Here is a 16,368-nt window from a genome sequence, read left to right on the forward strand (position 1 = left end):
CCAGGTCTGATTTGGAAAAAAATATGGCTCGCCTGAGAGGAGCTTTTAAGTAGAGATGTGCCGATCCGATATTCAGTTTGTGTACCAATATTGGCCAAAATCACAGGATCGGATATCAGAAGGAACAATAAAAGTATAAAAGTTTGACTTTCACCCAGGAGAACGCGGTTTGTGTCCCATGTGAAAACAAAAGTAAACGATGTGATTTAAACATCACTGCCTCATGTTTGTGCATCATGGTCACTTCCGGTAGTCATGTCCTCGTAACTACTTCCCTTCTGGCATTTACATATATTTATTTACTGTTTTAACTTTCTTTAAAATTATTTTTTTTGCCCTAAAAACCTCGCACTGTACATAAAATGACGTGTGAGCTATTGGTGGTGGTATTGACAAACGACCTATTCTGTCGTTTAGATTGGAGATCTTCTTGTTGGGGGCAATGTATTTCTTCCTTTAGGGAGTAGTTGTTTCAAAGTTTGACCTTTGGCAAAGTGGATTCAGATATTTTCAGGGGAAAAGATGGTGTCGGATTGGTATCGGTATCTGCAGCTACTTTAGGTTGCTGAATCGGTATCTGACCTGAAAAAGTGGTAACCGTACTTTTAGGCCGTCCATCTTTATATAAAGTCTGCCGTGTGACATCACTGTCAATGCAAGGGTTGTGGCGGCATCGAAAGGTATTGATGAATTCAGAGGCGTATGATGACTTTGGAACAGGTTCTCCTTCCTACAAATCAATCTACAGTCATTAAATGAGCAGCAGATGGATTACTGCCACGGTTGCATTGTTATTCATTTTTATGTCATATTTGTTTATATCACCATCAGCTTTTCCTCCTCTCTGTCTGCTGGTCTTCTACTTGTTTGTGTCAATTGTCCATCCGTCCGTATGTGTGTGTTTGTTGGACGGTCATCTCCTAGTTGCTCATTGGGCTGAACTGGAGTACGTCTGTCTCCACAGCGATCACTCCTTGTCAGCATGCCTCTGTGTGTGTGTGTGTGTGTGTGTGTGTGTGTGTGTGTGTATGTGTGCAGCACAGATGGATGATGTATTATGTAAAACAAAGTGATCCCAGTAATGGCCTGTTAAGCCACCCCCCACCCCCACCCCCTCTCACCAACACCACCATCACACAGAAACACACACTTCCACTCACACACACACGCAGAGTCCCTAGACAGCCTGTCTGTAATCGAACTCAGCAGTAACCACATCTATAACGCACCCAGGAGAGAGATGGAGGGAGTGTGAAAGAAAGGCAAACTAGGACAGGAGCGCCGAGAGAAGGAGTGTGTGTGTGGGAGTGAGAGTGGAGGTGGTTCTCTTGTCTTAAGGTTACCCTCGGAAAGCATTTATCTTTCCGGGGAGATGCGGAGAGGAAGGGAACGGCTGGTTGGATGGTGCTGGCTGAGGAGGAGTATTTTAATATGCTGTCCTTCGTTTTAGTGCCCACACATGGAAGTATAAATAGCATGCACACGTACGTATGCATAGGCCTCTGGTAGGTGTGGGGTGTTTGTGAGGAAGACGGAGGGAAGGAGGAGGGAAGGAGGGGGAAAAGGAAGATGAGAGGCTGTTGAATGATTAAACATCTCCAGCAACATGATGCAAATCATCCTTATTTGTGCAGAGTCTCAGGAAGTGAAATCAATGGGCATTCAGAAAAAAATCACTGTAATGTGTGTGAATACTAAAACTTACTCATGAGCTCAGGCTGGGTAATGAATCGGATTTTGATTTTAATTTCTTTTTTATTTTTTATTTTTTTATTTTCAATTACAATTATGGCTTCCAGCAGTTATGAAAACAAGCTAATCAAGATAAAACGAGTCGTCTCTGTGCCATCTTCTGTTTCACAATGATGCAGATTTTGACATAAATCCAGTCCATCTTCTTCCTTTGCAGCAGTGAGCTTCACCCATAAATATTTTTATTATTATTAATTTATTAAAAATATTAGTTTTGTATAATATATATATATAATTAAATAAATATGAATATAAATACTATAGAAATATATATAATATTTAGTTTTCAGTTGAATTATATAAAAGTTTAACATATTCGACTGTTAAAAAGCCATATTTTTGTTAATAAAACTGTGTGTGTTCACTCGACAGCCACAGGGACCAATGAGAATGAGGAGCGGGTGTTTCGAGAGCGGATCGGTCCTCGCCGGCGACAGGGCGCCGTCCGAAGACGTGTCCATCAAGTCAATGGACACAAGTTCATGGCCACCTACCTGAGACAACCAACCTACTGCTCACATTGTAGAGATTTTATCTGGTAGGCAACACACACACACACACACACACACACACATATATATCGCTGAGTTATGTTTCATTAAACCTCCCCGGCTGAAACACTGACTCCTTTTCTGTGTGTGTGTGTAATCTGATAGGGGCGTGCTGGGGAAGCAGGGCTACCAGTGTCAGGGTGAGTACCTTTCTCTGGCGGATTCCAATTTCTCAAGTAACGCCACACATAATTTATTATTTAGGCAAGAGAGCACAGGAGGGATTACATGTTGCTGAATGACAGCTGTGATTTGGTCTGGAGCCACCTTCACTCAGAGCCACAGATGAACTGCGTTACACCAACATCATCCAATATTTAAAATGCTTATGACCTGGGTTTGTGCTGATTGCTGATCGGATATCAACCATTGGTTTCTCCTATGCCAACAGTAAGGCGACTTACTCTCAAGACTAAGATGTTATAAAAATAATCTCTGAAATCTGGGCCCTACTGTGCATTCAGAGATGTTTCTAGTGGAGTGGCATGTCCGCCCACTGAGCCCTGTTAATCAGCACGACTGACAAGTGAATTTTAAATCCTTCATTACAAAACAGTTTGCTATTTCTTTTCCACGGATCTGACACTCTGCATCTCCATTCTTCATATGCCTGCTCACTAGGGACTCACCATGTTATAGGCACGTTATTGGTATCTGCCGATACTGGCTTTAGAATGAACAACGTGCCGATATAATAAACGGATACAAAAACAGGCTGCTGCTTCCTTGTCAGGCACATCCAGCCTTCTAATTTAGGCAAATTTACTGTCAAAGAGTACACTGTTTATGCATTTGGCTTTAACGGCTTTACAGTTGTACAGTGCACTTTTCACATGTTCCCTGTGAACAGAGGTTACACAGTCATGGAAAAAATTATGAGTCAAATGTTTTCTTAAATTTCTTGTTCATTTAATGCCTGGTACAACTAAAGGTACATTTGTTTGGAAGAATAAAATGATAACAACAGCCGGTGTAAACAGCCGGCAGTTCAGTCGAAGTTTCCCTAAATTTTTTGTCACATGACGATTGTTCTCAGCCAAGTCATTCATGGCTTCACAGTTGCGCTGAGGAGCTCAAAATTTAATGTTTTTTACAGGATCTGGTTTGTGCAAACGCTTTATTTTTGACGACATTTAGATGAGACGTGTAGAATGAAGTGATTTCAATGGAATATCACTATTTTGAGGTTATATTTGGTAGATATCTTTCCTGACAGAAATGTTTGCCACACATGGTTTGTTAAGAAATTTTAAAATCCGACATGAATGTTTGTTTATACAGTTTCAGATTTAGAGGGTTAGGGTAATACAATTATTTTAAAAGTAGAAATAGAGTAGAAACAATTGGACAATATGATTCCAACCCTATCATGAGCATTGTTTCAGTTGTACATTTTCTAAGTGTGTTTTTCAACATTTTGCATTGAAAGTATGATTCAGTAAAACCTGGATAGGTTTTACTGAATCATCTGATAATAAAGTCTTATCTTCATGTGTAGAGTATCAGTCTGATGCCGGCACTCTTTCTTCTCAGTTCAACCTCTGTATACGTCACAGTGTTGCACTAATTGTAGCATCTTCTGTCTGTGCATGAGAGGCTGCAGTTCCACAACAGATTTTAATGATTACTTTAAGAAGCTTTGGATAGCATTGTTACATTTTCACATTGATTTAAATGTGGGTCAGTCACATTCGGCCAGTACCCGACCCCTTTAATGAGGTCAGTGTTCGCACGGATATTAAATCAGTGTATCAAATCAATGCTTCACTAGGTGCAACAGTGCTGCATCAGAATCTCCGCAGAACTTTTTGGTAGATCTAATCTGGAGGATATTATCAGTAACAACATCACATATTTATATAATCAGATTCTTAAGTTAATTAAAAAAAAAAATACTAAAAATAATTATTCAACCTTTGTGAAAGCCTGATGTTGATGCTGTGCTTCCAGTGTGTACGTGTGTTGTCCACAAGCGCTGCCATGAGCTCATCATCACCAAGTGTGCCGGGATGAAGAAGCAGGAGGACACACCCGAGGAGGTACATGCTAAAAAATTGGATATTTTGGAGTGTGTTTGTATGAGGAGAAGCATGCAGGAGAACAGAGACTAAAGCTAAGCAGAGAACTGCCATGGATGGGGGCACCAGCAAAATATAGTTTAACTCAGTTGCTAGTTTCAAGTCTTCTCACAATACAACATGATGTTCATATTGTAAATTATAGTCCCATTTAGAGTAAAATAGAAGATAACCAGCTACCTTTTGATTGACAGGTCATTACCACAGTGCACTGTATGTTTTCACGTCATCAAAGTTAACATTAACAAATTGATCAAATATTTCGGTGTTCGGTTGGACTAAAAGACACTTGGTTGTTCATTTAGAAGACTGATTGTCCCTTGCTAACCAACCAAGCAGTGTTATCTGATGACTTTACCTCCAATCCACTCAATGCATGTATTGGTTGCAATAAAAGCAATATGCCAAAGATTTAAGATTTATTTATTTAGCTTGATTTAGCCTTAAGATTTATCCTTTATTAATCCCACAATGGGGGGATTTAACCTCTGCATTTAACATCCATCCTTTTTTTCTTTCTTTTTTTTTTACACACCGTGCAAGGCTGCACATCACTGTGCTAGAGGGGGTTAGGTGCCTTACTCAAGGGCACTTCAGTCCTGGGATTCGAACTGGCGACCCTCCAGTTACAAGCCCCATTCCTAACATCTGCCCACAACTTTAGGCTTCAAAGCTTGAAGTCCAAAAACCAATGATCATCAACCAATGATGACGTTGCGGGGACTTCGTCCACTATCATTATTATACATTTTGCGGCTGCAACAGACAAGTCTTGCTGCTATCGTGTCCCACCGTCCATGGCTCATACATCGTCATTTAAAACATCTGAACTATCCATTTAAGCTTAGAAAACATATTAATAAAGAGTTTATTACATGTCACACACACATACAATGAACATGAAACTAAACTAAACAAAGACACTGATCATTCAGGCCTTTCATGAATAAACCTATGTCACTTAAAGTAACGTTTGACCTCTTTGTAACTCCTGTGTATGTGTGTGTCTGTATGTGTGTGTGTGTGTGTGTGTCTCTCTCTGTAGGTGGGTTCACAGCGGTTCAGTGTTAACATGCCCCATAAGTTCAGTATCCACAACTACAAGGTGCCCACCTTCTGTGACCACTGTGGCTCCCTGCTGTGGGGCCTCATGAGGCAAGGCCTGCAGTGCAAAGGTGAGTTCATGTGCAGCGGGGAATTTACAGCGCCGGCAGCAAACATGAGATTGTGTTTTGCAACCTTCTCGGAGCCCAAATGTGCATATACTTAAAGTCTTAGGCTGTGAATGAAAAAGACAAATGTTTTAAACATCACAATTAATTAAAAAGGGTTATTTTCATCATAGTTTAGAAATTAATGCATTTTCCGTTCTGCTTGTCTCTTTCAAGTTTTAAAAGACATTTTGTGCAATGTTAAGGCCTGCGCCAAAGCAGAACTGGTTGTTGTAGCAAATCCAGGATTTATTAATATTCTGGAGGAAAGAAAACTTTGCTGATTTCTAATGAAAAGGTGCAGAAAATCAGCTGCCATAAATATCTCTGTGCATTTTCTGTAATTAGCTGATGATTTTGCAGCCCTCATTTCAATCAAGCAAAATGTCAAATATCGGCTGATTCTAGTAACCTGCAGCCTCTCACATGTGAGGATTTCATGCTTTTCTCTGTTTAATGTAATATTTTTGAGTTTTTTTATATATTTACCCAAGTAAAATAATGTGAGCAAGCTTAACTACAATGCAACATTTAATAATAAAAAGTCCAGTTTTTGAGCCATAATGCATTTAACCTGAACAGTTTTTTTTATGTGTTTCTGTTTGTGTGCAGTGTGTAAGATGAATGTGCACAGGCGGTGTGAGACCAATGTAGCTCCTAACTGCGGTGTGGACGCCCGAGGAATCGCTAAGGTTCTGTCTGACCTGGGAGTCACACCCGACAAGATCTCCAACACCGCACAGCGCAGGAGGAAGGTAACGAGACAATCACACAGAGAAATATATTCCCATTATTAAAGTTTTATGTCAACATTTGAAACATGCAAGCAGGAAACACTGCAGGCTGTATTTAAACGTAAAGTTTGAATTAGAGATGGCCGATTAGCTTATAAATACATTCATTATTAGACCACCCTTGTTTTCTTCAGTTTCTTTTTCATTTTAATGCCTGGTAAAACTAAAACAACAAAAATAGCTCATAAGAGTTTAATTTAGGAGCTGATATCTAGACATTTTCCATGGTTTTCTTGATAATGATTTTTGTTATTATCACAGATAATATAACAGAATAGAGAAGGTGCATGAAATACCTAGGGCATTTTTTTCTTTTTCTATTTCTATTTTATTTTGTGATATTAGGAAGAGAAGTAGGAGAGAAGAGAAGTGTCTATGCACGACAAGCTCTTGGTGGTGTTGTGTGGCAGTGCTCCACAGTACCACCTAGCCACCTGGCGTGCATACTACCTCGAATTTCACATACTTTTGCGTCACTGTATGCACGCAGTTTTCCCCCTAAAGACGCTCACCTGAACGTGGAATAAAAAGTGAGAACGCAATGCCACTTTTTTACAGGATCTGGTTTGTGCAAACAGTTTATTTTTGGCAACATTTAAATGACATGTGTAGAATAAAGTGATTTAAATGAAATATTACTATTTTGAGCTTATATTTGGTAGATATCTCTCCTGACAGAAGTGTTCGCCACACAAGGTTTGTTTAGAAATTTTAAAATCCGACATTAATGTTTGTTTATACAGTTTTAGATTCAGAGGTTAGGGTAATGTGCTTCACAGTACCACCTAGCCACCTGGCGTGCATACTACATCGAATTTCACAGACTTTTGCGTCAACGTATTCATGCAGATTTCCCCCTAAAGACGCTTGTCTAAACGTGGAATAAAAAGTGAGAATGCAACGCCTCTTTCGCATTTTCTGTCCAGATCGTCTCCATCTAAACAGGGCCTGAGATTCAACACTTTGAACTCACGAATCAAGTAAACGATTTTAACGTGCAGCCTCATGTTCTCTCTCCTTCTCCCCCTAGTTGACTCCAGGGCAGGACCCTCCCCAGTCTCCTCCTGAGCTCTCCCAGACTGAGGAGAACAGCTTCAGCCAGCCAGCTGTCCCCACCTCCCCCTCACAGCAGGGTAACACTGAACACACCACACACCATCAGAAAACACAGATTTGACACACACAGGCAGACATTTCAAAGCCCTTTGAGATGCGTTCTTAACAGCATGCAGTTTTAACGTGTTAATATTACCAGTAAGAGGTAGTATCTCTATCTCAATCATAATATTTTTGCTCCTTTTAAGAAATAAGTAGCCGAATGTGTTATTGTCCTTGTATATATAAGACTAAACGTGCGTTATCTAAGAATTATCCCCCACCGCCCACTACCATTTGGTTGTCACAGTTAGTCATCGTCCTCTCACACTTTGCAAGCCGAGAGATGAAAGTTAACTTTTCTCCTTTGTGGAAAGATTCCCATTTTTTCTTTTATGGAGTCAAACGTTATTGATGCTATTTAACCACCGTGCTCTGAGACACTGCAACTGAGTCATCCCGGGTCTCAACAGAGGATGTGGTCATTGTTTTTTAAAGTTTATTGAAAAGTATTCAGTCACAAATAATGAGCAACATTTCTAACAACCTCTGACTGGAAAAAAGAGCCTTTTTTTTCTTGCTGATGTGCTTTTCTGTTAACGCCCACAGACTTGGCGCAGTTAGAACGCCTGCAGGACGCACTGTCACTCGACCAGCAGGGACCCCAACACTCCTCCTCTTCCTCCTCCTCTTCCTCCTCCTCCACCACCTCCTCTTCCTCCTCGTCCTCGTCCTCGGCGGGCAGGGAGAACGGACAGATCCAGAGGAGGACCCTCAAGGACTTCAACTTCATCAAGGTTCTCGGGAAAGGCAGCTTCGGCAAGGTGCGGCGACACGGAGGAGGCATTTGAGTGGGATGTTTGTTTGTTTACTGCTCATTATGGTCATTATTGTTTTTTTTCACTCTGATCATCATGTTTCCCATTATTCAAAAGAGACATCAGCTATATCGGGGACCAGAATAGATCAATTCACATGTCAATTGCGTTGTATGGAGGAAACTGCTTTTAAAATGTGCAAAACAGCAAACCTGATTTCTTAACTTTTGTTTGAAAACATGAACAAACAAAATAATGAAAACACCTTTTTGGGTTTGCAGTTATGGATACAAATAAAGCTGCACTACTCAATGTTTTTATATGACTATAAAAGCCCCACTGAGCATTTTAGCATCTTTCAGCTCATTCTTTTCTTGTTGTCTTCTTTGAATAGATATTTTTTGGTATTTTACATGCTTTATTTTAGATCTGGGGGAAAAAATGAATACATCATAGTATCGCAGTATTTTGAGTGGCAATATTAGATTGATTCATGGCCGCCAAGTATCGATATTTAGCGTTCCGGCAGGACGTCAGTGTATCCGCGGAATATACTGGAGATACTAGTATCATATGAAACTAGAAGATCTAAGGAATCTGTAGGCACCAAGTCAGGATATCATGTCGGAAAGTTGTCAAAATAACGCTGCAAAGTTAGGCTTTTTTTATGTTTCATAATCAGAGCAGCGAAGCTTAAATTTGAGTAAAGTTTGAGAAAATGCTGCAGTTGTTGTCGTTCATACATGTTTGATATCAGTTAAGTTCAGTTTGACTGATTACTTTGTTGATCAGTCTGTGGGTTTGACTCTCATTGTGGAGAAATAAAAAGACTGAAGTGAGATGAATAGACTGAGAATTTTCTCTTATTTGACAAAACAATTCTTGCTTGAAATTAATTTTGTGGACAAAAAATGCAGTTAAACAGTTAAATCCCAATATATTGTATCGCAATACTCACCATTTCACAAAATGCTTAAAATCACAATAAAAACGTATTGTGGGGCCTCTGCTGATTCACACCTCTAATATTTATTTGTAGGTGGTGATAGAGACAGAGTGGAGAAAGTGTCATACAAGCAGTAATTTCCTATCTGATTCCTTGTACTTTTGCTTTTTGTTATCCAGGTGATGTTGGCGGAGCTGAAGGGGACAGAGGACGTCTATGCCGTCAAAGTTTTAAAGAAGGACGTGATCCTGCAGGATGACGACGTGGACTGCACCATGACGGAGAAGCGCATCCTGGCCCTCGCCCGCCGACACCCCTACCTCACCCAGCTGTACTGCTGCTTCCAGACACGGGTAGGACCGGCAGACAGTACGCACACACACATACAGATGTGATAGTTCTCTCTGTCTCACGCCTCTGTCCGTCCACGTCTGCAGGACCGTTTGTTTTTTGTAATGGAGTATGTGAACGGAGGAGACCTGATGTTCCAGATTCAGCGATCCAGAAAGTTTGACGAGCCTCGCTCTCGTTTTTACGCCGCCGAAGTCACCTCAGCCCTCATGTTCCTGCACCGCAACGGGGTCATCTACAGGTGAGCGCACACTTTTAATGTCAAGAACACCCTGAACCCTGATAAAACCATTTGAGTGAGAAATATCTGATAGATTCTTCATTATATTCATATTCTGTCTTGTTTTAGAGGTGAGTCGTGATCGGTAAGTCCAGAGGATTTGACAAATACTTTAAAGGGATCAAAGACTTTAAGGGAATTTCACAAATGGTTATCTTTCCAGGAACATAGCAGAAGGTGCATGACAACATGTTTCACACTTTAATTGCATTTCATGGTGATTCTCACTTCTTTTTTCTACATTGCATGCTCACTTCTCCCAGCGAGTCCAACTGTTATGGAAACCAGATGGTGCTAATTTTCTCTCTCTCTCTCTCTCTCTCTCTCTCTCTCTCTCTCTCTCTCTCTCTATCTATCTATCTATCTATCTATCTATCTATCTATCTATCTATCTATCTATATCTCTCTCTCTCTCTCTCTCTCTCTCTCTCTCTCTCTCTCTCTCTCTCTCTCTCTCTCTCTCTCTCTCTCTCTCAGGGATCTGAAGCTGGACAACATCCTGTTGGATGCAGAGGGACACTGTAAGCTGGCAGACTTCGGCATGTGCAAAGAGGGCATCAAGAACGGAGTGACGACCACCACCTTCTGCGGCACGCCGGACTACATCGCCCCCGAGGTGAGCTGAGCCGATGCAGGACGTTCTACAGTGTGGTTCTCCTGCTGTCTAAGGAATTACTAACTAAAGTGTTGTAGTGGTAGCTGCAAATAAAGAAAAATAGTAGGAACCTTTATATAAAATGAAGAGTCATCAGTTTGATTATTATATTATATTATAATAAATTAACATTATAATTATTATTATTTATTACAGAAGATTTAGAAAACCAGTAGCTGCTCCCGTGTGAAGAAAGGGAATAAGAGCATTTTCTTTTGCCTTTTGCTTAAAAAGATTAAAGATTATTTGATTTTATAGTAGTTTAATGGTCCCTTTTAATTCTTTGTTGATCAAATATGTATGGATAAATTGTTGTGCTCTAGTTACTGCTAATTATGGAGGTTTTCTGGTAAAAGTCTTGTATTTCCAAAATGAAAACTTTTCATCTGAAAACCACAATGATTTTTATACATTCAACTAAAACATTTTGGGGACCTTTTTCAGCTTTTTCTTTTATTTTGTTGTTTTTTCCTTTTCCTCAAATTAGAGCAAAAGTACTTTTTCTTTTACTTTTGATGCTATTTTTCTACAAACGTTCCTGACTGTTTCTTGTTGTTGGGTTCAGATCCTGCAGGAGCTGGAGTACGGAGCCTCGGTGGACTGGTGGGCCCTCGGGGTGCTGATGTACGAGATGATGGCTGGACAGCCGCCGTTTGAAGCGGATAACGAAGACGACTTGTTCGAGTCGATTCTCCACGACGACGTCCTCTACCCCGTGTGGCTCAGCAAAGAAGCTGTCTCCATCCTCAGAGCGGTACGAGCGTTTTTAACAGCATCACACTCCCCTTTTTTTCATACAAATAATACAATTGATATGTGCAACACACTATCCACCTCAATCTATACAATTTGTAGTATTTTCAGTGGTAATTTATCTATTTTTTATATTTATTTATGACATCACGCATACTTATTTCTGTCCTTGTTTTAGCTCAGTGTGCTACCACATTTGAAAGGTTTTACTCATGTTTATTTTGTTGTTATGATTGCTTTAACTATGCACTTTAAGTAGTGGCACTCCCAATTTCGTTGCAGAGTTGACTATACAATGCCAATAAAGGCTATTTGATTTGATTTGATTTAATTAGTTTGAAGAGCGATTAAATTCTCTTTTTTTCAGTAGTGATTCCTTCTTGTGTTTATAAGCATCTGTGACAAAATGAAAAACAGATTCATTTTAAAATTTTTTCTTCAGTTGATTTTGTCCCGGTCAGATAATATACTGTGTTGGAATGACTTATTTGACTTTTTGTTCCTTAAGAGAACAAAATTTTTTTCTGATTATTAAGAGAGCAAAATCAGTTATAACGGGCCTAATTTAGTTGAAAAGTGGCTGTTTTTTGACATTTTCGGATAAGATAAGATATAACTTTATTAATCCCAATTACAAAAACAATTACAATATAGGATAATATAAGAAAGACAATGAACAAATAGGTAACAATAACAATATATAATATAAATATAACAATATAAAAATAAAAAATGAAGTGTCAAAGGAGTAGTTTAGTTTCCATAAAGCTCCACTTTTAAAGAGTTAAGCATCCAATCTTTAGTAAGTAAATACCCAGTGATTTTTATAACCACTACGCATTCCACCCTGCCAATTTAGCTTATGTCAGAGGCAGTTGTGGGCTCAGTTAATCTGTTGACATAGATATTGTAAAGTATCATATGAAACTAGAAGATTTAAGGAATCAGGCAAAATATTTAGCAAGGGAAAAACTCACACGCACATTTTCAAAGGGGTCCCTGAACTCTAACCTCGAGATATCTGAATGAAAGTGGGTTCTTTGGGCAGTCATTAATGTACATAAATGCCCAATTGATGCTAATCCCAGGCAGTTTTTCTTTTCTTGAATGTCTGTGACCCCCCAAAACTTTACTTCAAAAAGATTTAACTACATCAAACTCAATATTTTCAGCCGTTTGTTCCCTTGTTGTTATTGTTGCAGCACTATCATTCATGTTTCTGTCCTCAGCTCCTGCTGCTCACAGACAAATGAAACTCATTCACAGTGCACTTAACACAGAGGTGTTACGACTCTCTTTGCTCCGATACCGAGAATAATAAAAATAAAAAAAGTCAGTCGAAAGAGGTTAAAGTAATAACAATGCGATCATAAAACCACAAAGTGCTCTCAGGATAGTGAACAGACACCAGAACAAAAGAGACGCAGCTTTCAGACACAGTAAATAACACCAGCACTCTGCTGACCTGCTTCATCCCTCCGCCACTACGCCTCTCTGTTTGTCCCACAGAGCCATTAATGCCTCCGCTCTATTATTAGCACTCAAATGCTTTTTGCTCAGCCCCTCGTTCTGCTTCTGTCCTTGTCGTTTTATGGATGAAACCACAACTGAGTGTCTTAAAGGGGGTTTTGATTGCACACAATATGACTGGAAATCAAATTGTGTTTTTATTTTTTCTGTATGCATAGTTTATGACCAAGAACCCAGCCAAACGGCTCGGCTGCGTGGTGACCCAGGGCTGCGAGGAGGCCATCAAGACCCACGCCTTCTTCAGAGAGATCGACTGGGTGCTGCTGGAGCAGAGAAAAGTCAAACCACCCTTTAAACCCCGGATTGTAAGAAACACACACGCTGCACACACATACATGAGTGCACGTACATTTTTTATCAACCGTAAGTGACCAAGATGTACTTGTAATAATTAATTTATCCCATTTAGTTGTTTTTTTTGCTGAATAATATCCCAGATTTGTTAAAAAGCAGAATGTGCAGATTTTATTCTCCACACATTCAGAAGTTGTTGTGTCGAGCTGCACACACACTCAGTTTAGAGTAAAACGAGGTCCTCTTGTGGCGAGATCTACTCACAAAATGTTTCCAATGACAGACAAAAAGAGGGAACAGTAGCAGTTGGTTACATTGACTTTACTTAGAATCATATTTCTGCTAATCTTAGCATTTTAGCTTTTCGGCCACTTGTAACAGCAGCACATCGTAGTATGCTGGTTTGATATTAAAATGGTAGAAAATTATGAAAAAGCAGTGCTGTGTGGCAGAAAAAATGCTGTTTTACCATTAGTGAGTATAATTCTGGGACATTTAAAGATTTACACCATATGATATATTACACTACGGGCTTGCATAGCTATTTTACCTTGAGTAATGTACACCATAGTGCAACTGCTTTTATTTAGTAAAACAACACACTGCAGATGGAACAGGCTGCAGAAATGATCCAGTATTTCACAATAAAATGCAAAAGCAAAAATAGGAGAAAACTCCAAAAGAGGAAGAATAAATAAAGATTAATAATCAGTAAAAATACATTCCCATCGTGTAAGTCCTCTTATGACCCCTGAGATTTATTTAGCAAATTTATCTTTTTATTTATTTAGAATTAACACTAGAAATGATGAAGGCACCTGCAAATGACTAGGTAGCACAAAATGTAAACCGTACTTGGTGTTTCATTTTTACCTCTTCATCTTCAAACTTTCTTTTTTTTCTTTTTTTTTAAATGAACCGAAACACTGAGGAAGATCTTGGGTCGATAATAATGAGAATAAATGTGAAACAAAATTTTTATCCAAACTAAAAAATAAATCAGGTTTGAATTGAGATCAAACACTAAGCTAAACACTAAGATATTAAGTCAATGACTGAAGCCATAAATTGTATCTTTGGATGAATGAAAACGCTATTGACTCTTCCAGCCCATAAAGGATCCATAAAAAGTTACTGATTGTTTTACACAGGTGTGTTTCTATCTTGACAGAAGAGGCAGTAAGTCTCAGCGGTCAGAAGGTGTCACTCTAATGTCACTTTTAAAGCACTCGTGAAGTTTCTTTCTCTGACACCAATTCCTTCTGTGTGTGTTTGTTTGTTTGTTTGTTTGTGTGTATGTGACTCTGAAGAAAACCAAGCGAGATGTGAATAACTTTGACCAGGACTTCACCAAGGAGGACCCCGTGTTGACGCCCACGGACGAGGCCATCATCCGACAGATCAACCAGGAGGAGTTCAAAGACTTCTCCTACTGCGCCCCCGAGGAGACGCAGCCCTAACACACACACACACACACACACACACACACACACACACACACACACACAGATCCAACAACACTAAACCTGGCAAACACACACATACTGCTGACACTGATACATGTGTAGAACCATAAATCCCTTTACAGAACATACACACACACACGGTCACTCCTTTACTTTGAAGCTATTGGTTGTTGTTACTTTTTGGAATATTCTTTACTTGCATTGTGTTGTTCTTGTTGCCTGGGTTTATTATGAATATAAATATGAATATGACTATGACTATGAATATGAATATGAATATGAATATACACACCTGCACATGCTCACACACACACACACACACACACCAAAATACACATATTTGCACACTTATAACGCAGATTTACACACAAATACACACTACAATCCCAACTTTTGCACAATCACAGTCACTGCACATGCTCAGACAACCAAAACACACACACACACACACACACACACACACACACACACTGCTTCTCTCCCCAGCACCAGGACTGAACAGTGGGTGCTGGCTGCAGAGGCCTGTAAATAGCCTGTGTTGAGTGGCTGTATCGTGTTGGTATCGTCTGCTAGTAAAGGAGAGTCGTGGAGCATGGACAAGCACCCTACCTGTGTTATTACTGTCCTTATTGTGGACCAGTTAGGGCCAAATACCCTTTGTGCAATACCCTGACTATCTATATATTTTATTTGTATGTTCATGTGTTATTTTTGTCTTGTTTTCCTCCTCAAAATGTTTTTTTTTTTTCGTTGTGTATGATTGAAATCTTGCTCTCATCACCGGTGAATGTCGAGCTTATACAAGTTACAGGCTATTGAACTAATTATGTGGAGCAGAGTGTTACAGGCGGCCTGTGTAGCAGTGTAAAGCCCGATTTCCAGCTATTTCATCCATCTGCTAGTTTCAGAGTCTGTCCCGCCGGCGTGAATGTGCTGGCCCGTGGGCGTTTATTTCTTTTTTTTTGTCGTGAATGTACATTTTCGTACGTGTGAATGCTTGATTTTTCTTTTTCTCCCTGGTGGTGTGTGACTCTTCGTCCTCAGCATTTCTGTTTCGATAGTTACCATCAGTGTTTTCAGCCCCCCCTCCTTCTTTCCTTCCCCTCTCCTCCAAAGCACCAATTCCCCTTTCCGGCCTCCAGCAGCTGTCTCACTCGGCCAAAACCACTTGCTTTTCTGACTTTTGCTTCTTTTTTTCAAGAATGGCTTTTCTTTCTTATGCTCTTTCTTTTTTTTATTATTATTATAATTATTATTATTATTATTATTATTATTGTAAAGTGTATCTGGAGGAAACCTTTGTGTAAAATACTATAACTATACTCTCATAGGTCTGTTACAGCCGGGGCGAAAAGAAATGTGGAAAACCAGCAGCTGAATTACCTCTCATTTCAAACACACACATAAACAAAAAACAGCACATACAGACTCTCTCCTTCGCCTCCTCCCTTCTTCTTCTTACTCTCTTTCTTACAAACACACACACACACATTCACACACACACACAGAGAAGGACTGTTGTCGCGTGTACTGTACAGTGATCTGAAGGCGAGCTGGTTGCTCTGTGTGCAGTAGAGTCGGTGTGTAGTGAAGCTTTGTGCACCCAGGGGTAGGGCTGTTCCTGGTCACACTATCTTACTCTGTGCCAAAATGTAGTGCAACAGCCAGGCTAGTCCTGTCTGGTCTGATTCCAATAAAACACTGAGCTGTCTACATCACTCCCAGACTCCTCTGTGTCCTCTTTCCCTCCTCGTTTTTAAAAAAAAAATCGATTTTCTGGCTGCTGTTTCTGAA

The 16,368-nt window shown here is 39.8% G+C and overlaps 1 protein-coding gene across 1 annotated transcript in view; it reads left to right on the forward strand.

The window, feature by feature from the left end:
• prkcea (protein kinase C, epsilon a) overlaps nt 1-16,292 on the forward strand; it is a 45,026-nt gene extending 28,734 nt beyond the window's left edge. The window contains exons 3-15 of the mRNA XM_059324303.1: nt 2,125-2,290; nt 2,409-2,443; nt 4,254-4,342; nt 5,427-5,556; nt 6,205-6,347; nt 7,417-7,519; nt 8,091-8,305; nt 9,425-9,598; nt 9,683-9,837; nt 10,354-10,492; nt 11,097-11,285; nt 12,973-13,119; nt 14,419-16,292. Coding sequence (XP_059180286.1) covers nt 2,125-2,290; nt 2,409-2,443; nt 4,254-4,342; nt 5,427-5,556; nt 6,205-6,347; nt 7,417-7,519; nt 8,091-8,305; nt 9,425-9,598; nt 9,683-9,837; nt 10,354-10,492; nt 11,097-11,285; nt 12,973-13,119; nt 14,419-14,568 — 1,835 coding nt within the window. The 3' untranslated portion in view covers nt 14,569-16,292. The remainder of the gene's footprint in view (nt 1-2,124; nt 2,291-2,408; nt 2,444-4,253; nt 4,343-5,426; nt 5,557-6,204; nt 6,348-7,416; nt 7,520-8,090; nt 8,306-9,424; nt 9,599-9,682; nt 9,838-10,353; nt 10,493-11,096; nt 11,286-12,972; nt 13,120-14,418) is intronic.
• Nucleotides 16,293-16,368: the final 76 nt, after the last annotated feature.

Source organism: Centropristis striata, chromosome 21, assembly GCF_030273125.1.
Source record: "Centropristis striata isolate RG_2023a ecotype Rhode Island chromosome 21, C.striata_1.0, whole genome shotgun sequence".
NCBI lineage: Eukaryota > Metazoa > Chordata > Actinopteri > Perciformes > Serranidae > Centropristis > Centropristis striata.